The 19,005-nt window shown below is 45.1% G+C and overlaps 1 protein-coding gene across 1 annotated transcript in view; it reads right to left on the bottom strand.

The window, feature by feature from the left end:
• Positions 1-18,791, bottom strand: part of LOC132389810 (carcinoembryonic antigen-related cell adhesion molecule 5-like) — a 28,191-nt gene extending 9,400 nt beyond the window's left edge. The window contains exons 1-4 of the mRNA XM_059962361.1: positions 18,707-18,791; positions 8,855-9,130; positions 7,398-7,658; positions 3,088-3,363 (exon numbers count right to left, since the gene is read on the bottom strand). Coding sequence (XP_059818344.1) covers positions 3,088-3,363; positions 7,398-7,658; positions 8,855-9,130; positions 18,707-18,791 — 898 coding nt within the window. The remainder of the gene's footprint in view (positions 1-3,087; positions 3,364-7,397; positions 7,659-8,854; positions 9,131-18,706) is intronic.
• Positions 18,792-19,005: the final 214 nt, after the last annotated feature.

Here is a 19,005-nt window from a genome sequence, read left to right as displayed (position 1 = left end):
GTGCATTTAATTGAAAAGTAATAACTTTGCACTCACTGTACCAAGTTCGGATCAGCTTCCGTGGTGTTGTGAAAAAAAAACAGAAACTAGAATTAGAATTTTAAAGAGATAATTTCAATATGAATGAATAGAACTATTGCACATCCCAGTTTGGCAAAAGAATAAACCAGGGAAGGCAGTGCACCCGTGGCTGACAAGGGAAATTAGGGATAGTATCAAGTCCAAAGAAGAAACATATAAATTAGCAAAAAAAAAGTGGCACAACTGAGAAATGGGAGAAATTCAGAGACCAGCAGAGGAGGACAAAGGGCTTAATTAGGAAAGGGAAAAAAGATTATGAGAGCAAGCTGGCAGGGAACATAAAAACTGACTGTAAAAGCTTTTATAGATATGTGAAAAGAAAAAAAAAAAGATTGTTCCGGACAAATGTAGGTCCTTTCCAGTCAGAAACAGGTGAATTGATGACAGGGAACAAAAACGTGGCAGACCAATTGAATAACTACTTTGGTTCTGTCTTCACTAAGGAGGACGTAAATAATCTTCCGGAAATAGTAAGGGACCAAGGGTGAGGGGCCAAGTAAGGGATATAGTAAGGGACCAAGACTATCTAGTGAGATGGAGGAACTGAGGGAAATACATGTTAGAAGGGAAGTGGTGTTAGGTAAATTGAAGGGATTAAAGGCAGATACATCCCCAGGACCAGATGGTCTGCATCCCAGAGTGCTAAAGGAATTAGCCCAAGAAATAGTGGATGCATTAGTGATAATTTTTCAAAACTCTGTGGCGACCCATTTCCTGGCGCATCCGAACCGACTCACAATTAGATAGCCTACGGGGGTTTGCGAGCACAGAACTTTGGAGCCTCTGCGCCATGGGGGGCCGGTTGAGGGAGGCTTAAAAGTGAGGCTGAAGTTTTCGAATAAAGTTTTTTCCTTCGACTGCAGTTACCGACTCCGTGTCGTAATTGTAGCGCACCTATTGTAGCGGTGTGCTACACGCGGCGCTAAAATTACGCGAGAAGCTCGGTAACCTGGCCCCCATGCCCACTTCACAGCACGGGCGGCACCCGACCTGCGTACCCAAAGACCTACAGAACTGTAAGTTTGTGTTTGTACGCAGGGGCGGGCATCGGCCGCCGCTGCAGCGGCCATACGAGGGGCCGTTTATGGTGCTCCGGAACAACGGGTCCACGTTCGTGCTGGACGTTGGGGGGAAAGAGGAGGTTTTCACGGTGGACCGCCTCAAACCGGCCCATGTGGACCTGGCGCAACCGGCCGAGTTTCTGGCGCCTCGGCTCAGAGGCCGACCTCCCAAGCAGGTTCTGGCCCAGACTGTGGACATTGGGGGGTGTATCGCCGGTTCTGGGGGGGGGGGTTATGTGGCGACCCATTTCCTGGCGCATCCGAACCGACTCACAATTAGATAGCCTACGGGGGTTTGTGAGCACAGAGCTTTGGAGCCTCTGCGCCATGGGGGGCCGGTTGAGGGAGGCTTAAAAGTGAGGCTGAAGTTTTCGAATAAAGTTTTTTCCTTCGACTGCAGTTACCGACTCCGTGTCGTAATTTTAGCGCTGCGTGTAGCACACCGCTACAACTCCTTAGATTCTCGATTAGTTCCTGAGGATTGGAGAGTGTCTAATGTAACCCCACTTTTTAAAAAAAGGAAGGAGAGAGAAACCGGGGAATTATAGACCGGTTAGTCTGACATCGGTGGTGGGGAAAATGCTAGAGTCGCTTATCAAAGATGTGATAACAGCACATTTGAACAGAGGTGAAATCATGGGACAAAGTCAGCATGGATTTGTGAAAGGAAAATTATGTCTGACGAATCTTACAGAATTTTTTGAAGATGTAGCTAGCACAGTGGATAGGGGAGAGCCAGTGGATGTGGTATATTTAGATTTTCAAAAGGCATTTGACAAGGTCCCACATAGGGGATTAGTGTGCAAACTTAAAACACACGGTATTGGGGATATGGTATTGATGTGGATAGCAAATTGGTTGGCAGACAGGAAGCAAAGAGTGGGAGTAAACGGGACCTTATCAGAATTGCAGGCAGTGACTAGTGGGCACCGCAAGGCTCAGTGCTGGGACCCCAGTTGTTTACAATATATATTAATGATTTAGACGAGGGAAATAAATGCAGCATCTCCAAGTTTGCAGATGACACGAAGCTGGGCAGCGGTGTTAGCTGTGAGGAGGAAGCTAAGAGGATGCAGGGTGACTTGGATAGGATAGGTGAGTGGGAAAATTCATGGCAGATGCAATTTAATGTGGATAAATGTGAGGTTATACACTTTAGTGGCAAAGACAGGAAAACAGATTATTATCTGAATGGTGGCCGATTAGGAAAAGGGGAGATGCAATGAGACCTGGGTGTCATTGTACACCAGTCATTGAAGGTGGGCATGCAGGTACAGCAGGCGGTGAAAAAGGCAAATGGTATGTTGGCATTCATAGCAAAATGATTTGAGTACAGGAGTAGGGAGGTCCTACTGCAGTTGTATAAGGCCTTGATGAGACCACAACTAGAATATTGTGTGCAGTTTTGGTCCCGTAATCTGAGGAAAGACATTCTTGCCATAGAGGGAGTACAGAGAAGGTTCAACAGATTGATTCCTGGGATGGCAGGACTTTCATATGAAGAAATACTGGATCGACTAGGCTTATACTCTCTGGAATTTGGAAGATTGAGGGGGGATCTTATTGAAACGTATAAAATTCTAAAGAGATTGGACAGGCGAGATGCAGGAAGATTGTTTCCGATATTGGGGAGGTCCAGAATGAGGGGTCACAGTTTAAGGATAAAGGGGAAGTACCTGAAGTACAGATTTGAACCGACATAGTGTAGTTTAACCGCCGCCGTAATGTGACTCGGATTTGAAATTTAAAATTTTAATGTTAGTTCCCCAGCGTCCGAGATAGACCTGGATCTGTCTCCTAATTAACTGTTCAGTTGTCCCAGTGTTAGTCGATAGTGGTTAATACCTCAGGCAACGATCACTAATGTACTCACAAACTCCCGGAATCCCGTATCTCGGAGGAACTGTGATATTATATGTAACTACCGGAAAATCGGGACACTTACAGCTGACATGAAGAGAAAACGGAGAGCTTGTGATTTCGTTAATCATGTTGCTTGCTCTACAGGTGAAACTTCCGTCTGTCCGTAGCACTCCAGAAACAGTGAGTGTGCTGTGATCTTCATTCAGAACAATCCTGTCTCCAGGAATTATCTTGCGATTCTCCGCATGCCACAGGTAAGAGACATTCGTGCCTCTTGCGGAGCAGGTTAGTCTGACGGTGTCGCTGTACTCAATCAGTCTGGTGGCGTTAGATGTAACAGTGACATTGGAAACACGTTCTGTTAAAACATAGGGGATTGGTTAGCGCACAACACAAGAATAGAATCTGCAGGTTTATGAATTCCGTTACGAATCTGAAAATGAAATCAAACATTTACTATTCCATAATAAGTAAACATTTATAAGTTATGTAATCTGACGGACATAGGTTTCCGTGATAGCAGTTATAGGCATCGGGGAAGAATTGCAAAGGTTGGAGGTTGGCTAACTGTGTTCCATTCATCGCTACTAGTGGAAGGTACAAGCATACACGGTACAGGAACCGTGGTGTACAAAGGCCGTTGTAAATCGAGTGAAGAAGAAAAAAAAGAGCTTACGAAAGGTTAAAAAAAAGGGTAATGATAGAGATCTAGAAACCTGTCAGATAAGCAGGAAGGAGCTTAAGAATAAATTAGTTCCAGAAGGGGCCATGAGGAGGCCTTGCCAGACAGGATTAAGGAAAACCCCAAGGCATTCTACAAGTACGTGAAGAGCAAGAGGATAAGACGTGAGAGAATGGGCCCAATCAAGTGAGGCAGTACAAAAGGTTTTATGGGACCGGAAGAGGTAATTAATGAAAACCTTGCTTCCGTATTCTCTACGGTTAAGGATCTTGGCGATTGTAGGGATGACCTGCAACGGACTGAAAACCACTTGCCGATAGGTATTAGGCAATAGGATGTTCTGGAGATTTTAGAAATCATCAATTTGGATAGGTCACCTGGACCGGAAGGGATGCATCCCAGGAAACCGTGGGAGGCGAGGGAGGAGATTGCTGAGCCTCTAGCGGTGATGTTTGCGTCATCAATGAGGACGGGAGAGTTTCCGGAGTATTGGGGCGTTGCGGATGTTGCTCTCGTATTCAAGAAAGGGAGTAGGGATAGCCCAGGAAATTATAGTCCAGTGAGTCTTATCAGCTTGATTGAATTTTTTGAGAATGTGACGAAACACATTGATGAAGGTAGAGCAGTATATGTAGAAAGTATGGATTTTTGAGCAGGGTATTTGATAAGGTAGCCCATGTAAGACTTATAGGGAAAGTAAGAAGGCATGGATCCAAGGTGACATATCTTTTGTGGATACAGAACTGGCTGTCCACAGAAGGCAAAAAGTATTGGTAGGTGGGTCATATTCTGCATGGAGGCCGGTGACCAGTGGCGTGCCCTAGGGATCTGTTCTCGGACCCCTACTCTTTGCGATTTTTATAAATGAACTGAATGAGGAATTGGATGGTTGGGCTCGTAAATATGATGATGACAGAAATATTGGGATGTTGTGGTTAGTATGGAAGACTGTCAAAATTTACAGCAGGACATTGATAGGATGCAATACTGGGCTGAGATGTGGCAGATGGAGTTCAACCCAGATAGGTGTGTGGTGTTCAACTTCGGCGCTGCTTTGTGGGCCGAATGGCCTTTATTGTGCCGTAGGTTTTCAATGTTTCAATGTTTCAATATCTGATAAATCCTTTGGATTGTTCTTTCCAGTGGGCAACGGGGGAGAGATGTTGGTGGGACAGTGGGGTTTGTCTAAAGGGTACTCAGTAAGGCCTTTAACAGGTTTTCACTTAAAAAAACTGCATCCAGATTTAGGGGGAAGCCACAAATGTTAAGAGGGAGAGATTTAAAACTGATAAATACCTGTAATGAGCTGGCTGAGGGAGTGGTGGAGGAGGACACAGTTGCTACATTTAGGACAGACATGGATAAACAACAGGACTGAGTAGTTTGGGGTGTTATTGGCAGAAAGGAGCAGCTGAGACCAGCAGGGAGTTTCAGTGGACGACCTGGACACGAGCTGGACTGAAGGCATTGGTTCCTTGCTGTTTTAATATATGAGGCAAAGGTGCTTCAAAAGCTCACATTTCAAAAAAAAATAAATAAATAAAACCGGGACAATTGACAAATAAACGGAGCTGGTGAAGAAGGAATTAGGAATTAATTCCCTTCAGGCAAGGGTCACCTGGCAATGAGAAAGGTGATGGGAAATCACTGGTAAGCACAGAGGAGAATTGCTGACAACCGTTTGTAAGATCATCCAGATAAGCTGTCGTTACTGAAATGATGCAAAGTTCAGTGTCAGTGTCCATGTAATGGAGCCAATGAAAATTGTAATCTCACACAGCCGAAAAAAATGCAAACTGCGGAACACCTTAAAAGCATGAATTGCAAACCAAATAATGGATAAGAACACGGATCTGAATTCCGTAATCAGCACCGGACTCGACATTACCAGATAGAAACACAGAAACATAGAAAACCTGCAGCACGATACAAACACTTCTGTCAACAGTGCTGTGCCGAACATGGCCTGAACTCAGAAATTACCTCGGGTTACCCATAGCCCTCTATTTTACTAAGCTCCATGTACATGTCCAGGAGTCTCTTAAAAGCCGTATCCTATCGGCGCCGACCATCGGCGCCGGCAGCTCATTCCACGCACTCACCACTCTCAGGGTAAAGAAACATACCCCTGACATCCCCTCTGTACCTACTTCCAAGCACCTTAAAACTGTGTCATTTCGTGCTATACATTTCAGCCCCGGGAAAAATCCTCTGACTATACACACGATCAATGCCTCTCATCATCTTGTACAACTCTATCAGGTCACCCGTCATCCCCCGTCACTCCGAAGGGAAAAGGCCGAGTTCACTCTACCCATTCTCATAAGGCATGCTCCCCAATCCAGGCAACATCCTAGTAAACCTCCTCTGCACCGTGCCTGTGGTTTATACATACTTCCTTCAGTGAGCCGACCGGTATTGAGCACAGTACTACAAGTGGGGTCTGTCCGAGTTCCTATATGGCTACAACATTACCTCTCGGGTTTTAAACTCAATCCTTAAGGTGTCCTAACCACAGAGGCAACCTGTGCAGCAGCTTTGTGTGTGTTACAGTAATATACTCGAGCCCAAGATCGTTCAGAGTCTTACCATTGATGCTATATTCTGCCTTGACATTTGACCTAACGAAATGAACCACCTGACACTTATCTGTGTTGATCTCCATCTGTCACTGCTCAGTACAGTTTTGCATCCTGTCAATGTTCCGCTGTAACCTCTGACTGTGCTCCACAGTATCCGGAAAACATTCAACCATTCTGTCGTCAGAAAACTTACCAACCCATCCCTCCACTTACTCATCCAGATCATTTATAAAATCTCACTAAGAGTAAGGGTCCCAGAACAGATCCCTGAGGCACTCCACTTGTCACCGACCTCCATGCAGAATATGACCCGTCTACAACCACTCTTTGCCTTCAGTGGGCAAGACAGTTCTGGATCCACAAAGCAATGTCCCCTTGGAGACGGGGGCAAGGATTCAGGCTTCTAGATCATTGGGAACTCTTCTGGGGCAGCTGTCCACTGTACAAACAGGACGGGTTGCAGTTAAATCCTGGCAGGAAGGTAGGCAAAGGCTATTGGGGGGTGATATTTACAAATGAGCTGGATGGAGAAGTAGAGGAATAGGTTAGTAAGTTTGCCGATGACACAATGGTTAGTGTGGAGGCCGGTCAGTGGTTAGAGCGGGGCATTGATAGGATGCAATACAGGGCTGAGAAGTGGCAGATGGAGTTCAACCGAGATAAGTGCGAAGTCGTCCATTTTGGTAGGTCAAGTATAATGGCAGAATATAGTATTAATGGTAAGACTCTTGGCAGTGTGGAGGACCATGGGGATCTTGGGGTCCCAGTCCATAGGAGCTCAAAGCAGCTGCGCAGGTTCACTCTGTGGTTGAGAAGGCATAGTGTGTATTGGCCTTCATCAATCGTAGATTTGAATTCAGGAGCCGAGGTAATGTTGCAGATATATAGGACCCTGATCAGACCCCACTTGGTGTGCTATGCTCGGTTCTGGTCGTCTCACTAGACGAATGATGTGGCAGGCACAGAAAGGGTGCAGAGGAGATTTACAAGGATGTTGTCTGGATGGCGAGCAGCCCTTATTAGAATACTTTCTAAACGGGTTCAGACATTCAGTTGAATTGCACGGGCCTGGCCGCACCAGCACAGTTAAATATACGACTTCAACAAAGGGAGGTACGGATTACCTACCGAACACATTGATTTGCGTAGTTGAGGCATTATTCCTTTTTGTAACCATGTTATAGGCCTCACAAGTATACGTTCCCGCGTTGTTCACAGAGATGCTGTCGAGGACGACCTCCTGCCCACTGTGTAGGTGGGCACCGTTCAGTTGCCAATTCAATTGAGCATCTGGGTGGGACTGTGAGAAACATGTTAACCTTAGGGAGCCTCCGGCAATGTGAAAAGACGAGTCCGGTTGAGTGATGACGGATGGACGATCCGGTCCGTCTAAAAGAAACGGACAAAAGGGGTTGCAACAAATCACACAGGAGATACAACAGAGTTCCTCAGCTGCAGAGGAAGAACAGCCCACCACCAGAGAAAGCGCTCCGACACACCGGAGAATGCATCCGTCTGGAAGCCACGCGCGGGAAAGAGGAGAGTCGGGACACTGTGTCAGATTATCCACGTCTTCCGAAACTATGAATTGCACAGTTACCTCATATCCCAAAACCCGTCTCCTATTCCAACCTAGATACAATGCACGCCAGTCATAAGCGTATCGCTTTGTACAACTTCCCTATGTGTGTGTTTTGTGGAAAAGAGTTCAGGAAAACTTTCCAAACAAAATACCCAACACCTCTCTGCAGGGACTCGGAGTGTAGATGCAATAACTCATGTAATCAGGGTTCGGGCTAAATGTCATGTGGGCCCACACTATACTGTCAAGTCTCTGACCACGTGTGCAATTATAGGGACACTCCAGTTTACAACGTTTTATGGTAAGACGCGTTTTCAGTTCTAATATTCTAGATTTAGTCTCTATCAGTGAGGACCGGTGGCTGTAACACCACTGCACTTTGTGATTTTCATCCAGATCTAACAGCTGTAACTTCCCGCTTCCACATGTGCCCTGAAGCAATGTATCCCCCACCTCGTCGTGTCTATGGACATTTGTCAGAAGGGTTGTGGGGCTGACAAGGGCTGTGGGCGTTTTAAACTCTGAACTTCCACTGTCCCTTCCGGTGAACGGAATTATTATCAAAGTCACCTAAACGGCCTGACACAGCGCCGGAGATTCAAATGTCCATTTGTCTAAAAAGTAATATCTTTGCCCTCACTGGACCAAGTCCGGATCACCTTCCATTGTGTTGAGAAAAAACACAAACCAGAATTAGAATTTTGCAGAGATGATTTCGATATGAATGAATAGAACTGAAGTGACACACAAAGCTCAGCAGAGTCAAATCCAAATTTAATGGACATCACCATTGCCTTTGAGCCGTGGGCATCGGACTTGTTCAAAACGCATTGTTTTGTGTGAAGACTCATGCAGGATAGACCAGGCTATCCTGCACGTTTCATTTACCTGAAGTACAGATTTGAACCGACATAGAGTTAGCTTAACCGTCGCCGTAATAAGACACGGATTTGAAATTTAGCTGTGATATAACAGGTAACTACCGGAGTCTCGGGACACTTACAGTTGACATTAAGAGAAAACGGAGCGCTCGTGATTTCGTTAATCACGTTGCTTGCTCTACAGGTGAAATTTCCGTCTGTCCGTCGCACTCCAGAAACAGTGAGTGTGTTGTTATCGGCAGTCAGCTCAAACCTGCCACCGGAAATGATCACGCTGTTCTGCTCAAGCCACAGGTAAGAGACATCCGTGCCTGTTGCGGAGCAGGTTAGTCTGACGGTGTCGCTGTACTCAATCAGTCTGGTGGCATTAGATGTAACAGTGACATTGGAAACAGGTCCTGTTAAAACAGAGGGGATTGGTTAGTGCACGACACAAGAATAGAATCTGCAGGTTTATGAATTCCGTTACGAATCTGAAAATGAAATCAAACATTTATCATTCCATAATAAGTAAACATTTATAAGTTATTCAATCTGATGGACATGATGTTTTGAGGTGGACGTTACAGGATTCGGGGAAAATTGCGAAGTTTGGAGGTTGGCTAACTGTGTTCCATTCATCGCGACCAGTGGGAAGTACAAGCATACACGGAACAGGAACCGTGGTGGACAAAAGGCCGTTGTAAATAGAGTGAAGAAGGAAAAAAGAGCTTACGAAAGGTTCAAAAAACAGGGTAATGATAAAGATCTAGAAACCTGTCAGATAAGCAGGAAGGAGTTTAAGAATAAATTAGGAGAGCCGGAAGCGGCCATGAGAAGGCCATGCCAGACAGGATTAAGGAAAACCCCGAGGCATTCTACAACTATATGAAGAGCAAGAGGATAAGACGTGAGAGAATGGGCCCAATCAAGTGAGACAGTACAAAGGGGTGTATGGGATCGGAAGAGGTACTTAATGAAAACTTTGCTTCCCTATTCTCTACGGTTAAAGATCTTGACGATTGTAGGGATGACCTGCAGCAGGCTGAAAAGCCTTTGACGATAGATGTTAGGGAATAGGATGTACTGGAGATTTTAGATATCATTAAGTTGGATAGGTCACCTGGACCGGAAGGGATGCATCCCAGAAAACCGTGGGAGGCGAGGGAGGAGATTGCTGAGCCTGCAGCGGTGATGTTTGCGTCATCAATGAGGACGGGAGAGTTTCTCGAGGATTGGGGGGTTGCGGTTGTTGCTCTCGTATTCAAGAAAGGGAGTAGGGATAGCCCAGGAAATTATAGTCCAGTGAGTCTTATCAGCCTGATTGATTTTTTTGAAGATGTGACGAAACACATTGATGAAGGTAGAGCCGTAGATGTAGACCGTATGGACGGGTTCGCAAATTTGTTGATGACAGAAAGACTGGGTTGTTGTGGATAGTGTGGAGGGCTGTTAGAGGTTACAGCAGGACACTGATTGGATGCAAAACGAGGCTGAGATGTGAGAGTTCAACCCAGATAAGTGTGTGGTCGTTCAGTTAGGTAGGTAGAATATAGATATTAATGGCAAGAATCTTGGTAGTATGGTTGATCAGAGGGATCTTGGGGTCCGAGTCCAAAGAACAGTCAAAGCCACTACTCAGGTTGACTCTGTGGTTGAGAAGGCGTACGGTGTACTGGCCTTCATCAACCGTCGGATTTAGTTTTCGAGCTGATTGTACAACAGTACACCTAGAAAGGAACCTGGAGAGACCCCACTCGGAGTGTGGCGCTCATTCCTGGTCTCCTCACTACAGGAAGAACGTGGACACCATAGAAAGGGTGCAGAGGAGATTTACGAGGATGTTGCCTGGATTGGGGAGCATGCCTTAAGAGAGCAGATTGAATGTTCTCGGCCTTTTCTCCTTGGAGCGACGGGGGATGGGTGGTGACCTGATAGACGTGTAAAAGATGATGAGAGGTATTGATCGTGTGGATAGTCAGAGGCCTTTTCCCAGGGCTGAGATGGCGAGCAGGAGAGGGAACAATCAATCAACATCCTTTGCACTTTCCTTTTCTCAGCAGTGGAACGAGAACGGCTGCAGTCTTACTCGCTCTGCACTGGGACTCATATCGTCTGAACAATATTGACATTCATCACAGGCTGCATCTCTCCATTCAACACAAACCGCTGCTTTTTACCATGTGTGTCAAAGGTTTGGACTACAGGATTAATGGATTTGTGGCTATATTTGCCGATGATACAAAGATAGGTGGAGGAGAAATAGCGTTGAAGGAAACAGTGAGTCTTCAGAGAGACTTAGATAGTTTAGGGGAATAGGCAAAGAAGTAGCAAATAAAATACTATGTTGGAAATTGTCTGGTCATGCACTTTGGTGAGCAAATAAACGGGCAGACCATTATTTAGATGGAGAGAAAATGCAGAAGAAAATGCAGAGCTGCAAATTGGTTTGGCGGGCCTTGAGCAGGATACACAAAAGGATAACCGCCAGGTTCAAGTCAAGTCAAGTCAAGTCAAGTCACTTTTTATTGTCATTTCGACCATAACTGCTGGTATGGTGCCCGGTAAAAACGAGACCACGTCACCTCTATCTATCCCCCTCATAATTTTAAATATCTCTATCAAGTCCTCCCTCAACCTTCTACTCTCCAAAGAATAAAGACCTAACTTATTCAACCTTTCCCTGTAACTTACGTGCTGAAACCCAGGTAACATTCTAGTAAATCTTCTCTGTACTCTCTCTATTTTGTTGACATGTTTCCTATAATTCGGTGACCAGAACTGTACAAAATATTCCAAATTCGACCTTACCAATGCCTTGTACAATTTTAACATTACATCCCAATTCCTATACTCAGTGCTGTGATTTATAAGGCCAGCATACCAAAAGCTTTCGTCACCACCCTATCCACATGAGATTCCACCTTCAGGGAACTATGCACCATTATTCCTAGATCACTCAGTTCTACTGTATTCTTCATGCCCTACTATTTACCATGTATGTCCTATTTGGATTATTCCTAACAAAATGTAGCACCTCACACTTATCAGCATTAATCTCAATCTGCCATCGTTCAGCCCCCTATTCTATCTGCCCTAAATCTCTCAGAAAGCTTGGAAAACACACTTCATTGTCCAAAACGTCACCTACATTAGCATCATTTTCATTCTTACAAATCCAATTTACCACCCCATCATCCAGATCATTAATGAATATGAGAAACAACATTGGACCCAATACAGATGCCTCAGGTACACCACCAGTCACCGACCTCTAACCTGACAAACTGTTATCCACCACTACTCTCCGCAATCTCCTATCCAGCCGTTGTTGAATCCAGTTTTACTATTTCAATATTAATATCTAACGATCGAACCTTCCTAACTAATCTTCCATGCGGAACTTTGCCAAAGGTCTTACTGAAGTCCATACAGACAACATCCGCTGCTTTACCCTCGTCAACTTCCCTCGTACCTTCTTCAAAAAACTCAATAGGATGTGTCAAACATGACCTTATACGCACAAATCCATGTTGACTGTTCATAATCAGATCCTGTCTATCCAGGTAATTATATATACCACATCTAAGAACACTTTCCATTAATTAACCCACCACTGACGTCAAACTGACAGGTCTATAATTGTTAGGTTTGCTCTTAGAAACCTTTTTAAACAATGGAACCACATGAGCAATATGTCAATCCTCCGGCACCATCCCCATTTCTAATGACATTTGAAATATTTCTGTCAGAGCCCCTGCTATTTCTACATCAACTTCCCTCAAGGTCCTAGGGAATATCCTGTCAGGACCCCGAGATTTATCCACTTTTATATTCTTTAAAAGCGCCAGTACTTCCTCCTCTATAATCGTTATTGTTTCCAAAGCTTCCCTACATGTTTCTCTTACCTTACACAATTCAATATCCTTCTCCATAGTGAATACTAAAGAAAATAGATTGTTCTGAATCTCCCCCAACTCTTGTGGTTCCACCCATAGCTGTTCACTCTGATTCTCTAAGGGACCAATTTATCCCTCACTATCCTTTTGCTATTAATATAACTGTAGAAACCCTTCGGATTTATTTTCCCCTAACTTGGATAGCAACCTCGTACCTTTTTTAGCTTTCCTAATTTCTTTCTGAAGATTCTTCTTACATTCTTTATATCCCACGAGCACCTCATTTACTCCATGCTGCCTATATTTATTGTAGATATCTCTATTTTTCCTAACCAGGTTTCCAATATCCCTTGAAAACCATGTCTCTCTCAAACGTTTAACCGCTCCTTTCAACCTAACAGGATCATAAAGATTCTGTACCCTCAAATTTCACCTTTAAATGACGGCCATTTCTCTATTACATCCTTCCCATAAAACAAATTGTCCCGTTGTTCGTTTTGTTAATAAAATGTGAGCCGTTAACATACCACTGTAATTCAGGAACCGGTTTCCAAGAAAAATGAAATCTCATTTGGCACTGATCTAGACGCCGCAAGATCTGGGCTGAGAGACGTAGATTTCCCGGAATATCTAAAACAAATGCACAACTCATTTGCACGATTTAAGTGAGGATAATAAAGCAGATTCTCATAAGGCTTGGCAATGCACCGCCAGCATTACCCACTTCCATCGTTTACTCCACTACACATGAAGCGTGTAGATATTCAGGAAGAGGATGTGCTGGAGCTTTTGAAAAGCATCAAGCTGGATAAGTTGCCGTGACCAGACGGGATGCAGTCTCGTCGACTCTGGGCGGCGATGGGGAGGAGATCGCTGAGCCTCCGGCGACGATCTTTGCATTATCAATGAGGATAGGTTCCGGAAGGATTGATGGGTTGAGGGTGTTGTTCCCTTGTTCAAGAAACGGAGCAGAGAATCCTGCTCTTTTTGATTTTTTTTAATGACCTGGATGAGGTCATAATCATTTATAATAATTATCATGATTGTTCTTGTGGGTCTGAATCCGATTCGAATCTTTTGTAGTTTGTTTTTATTTTGGTATTGGTGACGAAGGCGAGGTATGAAGTTAACTCAGTGAAGTTGAATAAGGTCATTGACAAACTCCCGCACGGTAGACTGTTCCGAAAGTTTAGACATTCTGAGATTCATGGCAATGAGAGAGTTTGACTCAGAATTGGCTCAGTGATAGGGGGCGATGACTGAGGTGCATTCTCCGACAAGAAGCCTCCAACCAGTGGGATGCCACAGGATCAGTTGGGATCTCTGTCATTCCTTCTTTATCTGAATCACACGGATGGGAGTGTAAATGACTCAATTAGTAAGTTTAGTGACGACACGAAATTAGGAGGTCTTGTTTCGAGTGCATCGGGTTTGATTGATTGATTGACAGAGAGATTTGATCTGACTGGGAGGCGATCCGAGGAATTACAAATTGGTATCAAAATATACTAACATGAGGTGATGTATTTTGGACATTGGCACGGAGGGATAGGAGATTCTTTGCAGAGTTCGGGCGCACATTCAGGCAGGGTGGTGAGGAGGAAGTTTAGCACGCTGGATTTCTAGGAGTCGGGACATTATGGCTCAGTGAGAACACAACTGGAGAATTGTCAGCAAGTGTGGCTACCATGTTATTGAGAAGGCATTTTCAACCTGGAGACAGAGAAGAAGAGATTTTCCAGGATATTGCCGAGAATAAAAGCATCAATTACAGGGAAAGGTTGGCCAAGAGAAGTATTTATTATATTCGAATATAGGCGAATACGGAATGACCCATGAATGCGCAGGATATGGCAGACAGCTGTAATCTCTGGGACGGGTTTGGATTCTAAATCGAGAGGGCACAGATACAAACGAAGAGGGAGGATATTGCAAGGAGAAATAATGGAGGATTTCTTTACACCTGATTCTGGAATGAGCTGCCAGATGAAGTGGTACAGTTACAACAGCGTAGACACATGTCAACCTGGAGACAGGGAAGAAGAGATTCTCGAGGATATTCCATTCGAACGCAAGCTAATCCGGAGTGACAGATGAATTCTCGGGATACCGTAGACTGTTGTATTCTTTCCGATGGGATTCGGAGTCTAAACCTGCAGGGATCAGAGAGAAGTAAGATATTCCAAGGAGTACTAAGAGGCCATTTATTTGCACCGATGGGTGCATGCCTCTGGGGTGAACTGCCAAAGAAGTTGAAGAATTACAATAGCTAAGAGGCATTTGGGAGGCGACATGGGTGGGAGGGGCTTGTAGGGTTATTGTCCAAATAGACGAAACTGGGACAAAAAATGAAGAAGCTGTGGCGTCATCAGGGAGCGGGTGGGCGGCAGAGTCTGTTTACGTGATCAGTATCCCTGACTCAGTCAAGGCCCACAATTCATGAACAACCTGAAGAGGGTTTCACAGTGGAGTACAGAAGGAGGACATATTGACAGTTTAACTGAGCCAAGGGTCAATTACATAAACACAGGGAGCATGAGGGGAATTCCAGACACACCCGCTCTGCTCTGAACTCGGTCACATTCTTTCATTCCCAGCAAGGAAACAAACTTCAGTGTCAGCATTGGTGCTGTGGAGACAATTACACTCGTCATGCCCATCAGCAGGTAACGACCTGTCAGACAATATCTGTGACCGTGCATTGCAAGCCTAACCGAGCTTGTCAATCAGCGAGGATCCCTTACTCGATAGGAGACTGCACCACACCAGCTGCTCATAAAGAATAAACAAACACAACATCTCTGTTTTAACGCTGAGAGCACTGACATCTTCACAGCCTTTTCATCAAAGCACACCTAATACAAGTTTTATTTTTTGTTGCGAGACTGGATTTTCTTGTTAGGTTGACAAACACGTCAAGTTCCATGCTGAGGGATACAAACAGCTCAATTCGTTTGCACAATTTAATCCAGGACATTACAACAGATCCACATTACGCCACAAGGCGATTGCATCAGTGTTAAATCAGAGAAACCCTTTAACCGCTAACGATACCCGCTTCCAATATTCGCACCAGAAAGGCAGGAAATGGGCATTGAAATATAATTCTTCCAGCAGAAGATGCTTGGTCACCTGAACAAACTGTGATGCAGACTGTTCTGCTAAACATGTTCAGAGGAATCGGACATCAGATCTGCGATGACATCACATCCGGGACATATAGGTCCTGATGTGAGCTGTCATCCACAGGTTAGATGGCCAAATGTTTTTAATGTGAAAATATTAGTTTTATTATTGCGAAATGCACTGCACGCTGCCATAAAAAAACAAGTAATTTTACGACCTATGCTGGTGATAGTAAACCTGATTTGGATTCCATAATACCATAGGATCGGAAAGTTTAGGGGCAGATTTCGGCCATGTTGTTTATCGCACCTACGCCGCCATTTAATCATGGCTGATCCGATTTTCCTCTGAGACCGACGCTCCTGCCTTCCCCTGTATCCTTTGCTGACCTGACCAATCACGAATCTAACAAACATATGGGTCAAATATGCATAAAGTCATGGTCTCTACCGCAGCTTGTGGCAAACATTTGCACGGATTCACCATCTATTCCGATAACTTTTCAGCTCACTTCTAAAAGAAAGACTCACTATTTTTAGCTATGTCATCTTGTCCTTGGCTTTCCCACCACAGGAGTTATCCTCTCCGCATCCACTCTATCTATGTCCTCTGGACCTAGACTCCCCCACTATAGGAAGCATCCTCTCCGCATCCACTCTATCTATGTCCTCTGGACCTAGACTCCCCCACTATAGGAAGCATCCTCTCCGCATCCACTCTATCTGTGTCCTCTGGTCCTAGACTCCCCCACTATAGGGAACATCCTGCCGCATCTACTCCATCAGTGTCCTCTGGTCCTAGACTCCCCTACTATAGGAAACACCCTTTCCACATCCTCTCCACATCCACTCTATCTGTGTCCTCTGATCCTGGACTCCCCCACTATAGGAAGCATCCTCTCCGCATCCACTCTATCTGTGTCCTCTGGTCCTAGACTCCCCCACTATAGGGAACATCCTGCCGCATCTACTCCATCAGTGTCCTCTGGTCCTAGACTCCCCTACTATAGGAAACACCCTTTCCACATCCTCTCCACATCCACTCTATCTGTGTCCTCTGATCCTGGACTCCCCCACTATAGGAAACATCCTCTCCACATCCAATCTATCTGTGTCCTGTGGTCCTAGACTTCCCCACTATAGGAAACATCCTCTCCACATCCACTCGATCTGTGTCCACTGCTCCTAGACTCCCCCACTGTATGAAACATCCTCTCCCCATCCACTCTATCTGTGTCCACCGGTGCTCGACTCCCCCACTACAGGAAACATCCTCTCCACATCCACTCTATCAGTGTCCGCTGATCTTTGACTCTCCCACCAAGGGAAACTTCTTCTCAACATCCACTCTATTAAGGCCTTTCACCATTCGACTGTTTTCAATGATGTCACGCTTCACCCTTCTTTATTCAGGCTCATAATATGACAAGTCTTTCAATCTCGGAATCATTTCCGTGAACGCCCTTTGAACCCTCTCCAAATACAATACATTCTTTCTTATCTGTTCACAATACTAAAATGAGCCCTTACCAATGCTTCATAAATTTTCAATATGATAAGCTGACTTTTATATTCTTGTCCTCTTGTCCTCATGTCGCTTTTCCCTTCCTCAGAACAGTTTCAACCGCTAAATTATCCTTTAGGCAATCCTACACAAGGACTGACAAGTCCCTTTGCACATCATTCTCTTATTGTTGTATTTTCTCCATTTACAATATAATCAGTGTTGGACACTCGGGCTAATATAGTGATAATGGCGGTAAACGTTCAGTCGATGTGGTGCTCACAGTAATCGGAACGTCAGAGCTAACTGTCCTGCTTTTCATGAACCACGGATAGGAAGCATGCCCCCCTCTTGCCGTGCAATCCAAACTAACTGTGTGATTGTGTTCTACCGAGTCCGCGTCATTCGATGTGGTGTTGGGCCTGGATACGGCTTCTGTAAAAATACCACAGATCATGGATCACGTGTAACGTACTGCGCTGAAATGTTGGCTCCAAGGAGATATATTCGGCTTAAAGCAAACTACTACAGATGCACAGATTAGAGATAAAACCACAGAAAGCTGTCAATATTCTGGTCGCCTCACTGTAGGAAGGATGTGGAAGCCATAGAAAGGGTGCGGAGGAGATTTACAATGTTGTTGCCTGGATTAGGGAGCATGCCTAATGAAAGCAGATACAATGAACTCGGCCTTTTCTCCTTGGAGGGACGGAGCATGACTGGTGACCTGATAGAGACGTACAAGATGATGAGAGGTATTGAGTATGTGGATAGTCAGAGGCATTTTCCCAGGGCTGAATTGGTTGCCACAAGAGGAAACAGGATTAAAGTGCTGGGGAGTAGGTACAGAGGAACTGTCAGGGGTAAGTTTCTTACTCAGAGAGTGGTGAGTGCGTGGAATGAGCTGCCGGCAACGGTGGTGGAGGCGGATACGATAGGGGCTTTAAAGAGACTTTTCGATAGGTACGTGGAGCTTAGAAAAATGGAGGTTATATGTAAGCTTAATAATTTCTAAGGCAGGGCCATGTTCGGTACAACCTTGTGGGCCGAAGGGCCTGTGTTGTGCTGTATGTTTTCAATGTTTCTATACTGACTTAGACATGTGGACGGCACTGGGGAGGATAGCGTCGTTAAACTTTGAGGTAGATGACTTAGAATTATTCATTTCCAGCTGACTTAAGAAACAGTCCGTTTGCAAAAATAGAGCAAAATACAGCAAAAAAATGATTACTTGATAGCCTTGAAGACGGAACTGAATCCGGCACACACAGGTGCGAGCAGCCTGCAGACAGAAACGGCGACACACAGCCACGCACAACAGTGAGATCTGAACAGTCCGAGAGCAGGTCTGGCAGAGTTCACTGGAGTCCAGGTTCTGCGACCACTGTAAAGATTGTAGTGTATTCTTTCACCACAGGAATAAAATGAAAGTTATAGTCCGAGATCGCATGACTCTGTCTCACTTACCAGTGACACGCAGAGTGACGGTCGCTGAGGTTTGGGAGCCACTAATTGGAACCATATTCACACGGTATTCCCCGCTGTCCGACATGTTCACCGACTTCAGCAGAAGCGACCCGTTGGAGGTGAATAACTCAGCCCGAGATCTGTAGACATTGTCAAAGGTCAAGGTTTGGCCGATCCACTGGACGAGTGTTCTCCCATTGAAATTCCAGCTTCCACTGCTGACATTGCCCGACGGCCGCACTGAAAAGAGCGCATCTCTCCCGATGGTGACATTTATCTCGCTGTGCTCAGCGAGAATG

The sequence above is a fragment of the Hypanus sabinus genome, unplaced genomic scaffold, assembly GCF_030144855.1.
Source record: "Hypanus sabinus isolate sHypSab1 unplaced genomic scaffold, sHypSab1.hap1 scaffold_663, whole genome shotgun sequence".
NCBI lineage: Eukaryota > Metazoa > Chordata > Chondrichthyes > Myliobatiformes > Dasyatidae > Hypanus > Hypanus sabinus.
Note: the sequence above shows the minus strand (reverse complement) of the source record. Positions and strands in the feature narration are given on the sequence as shown.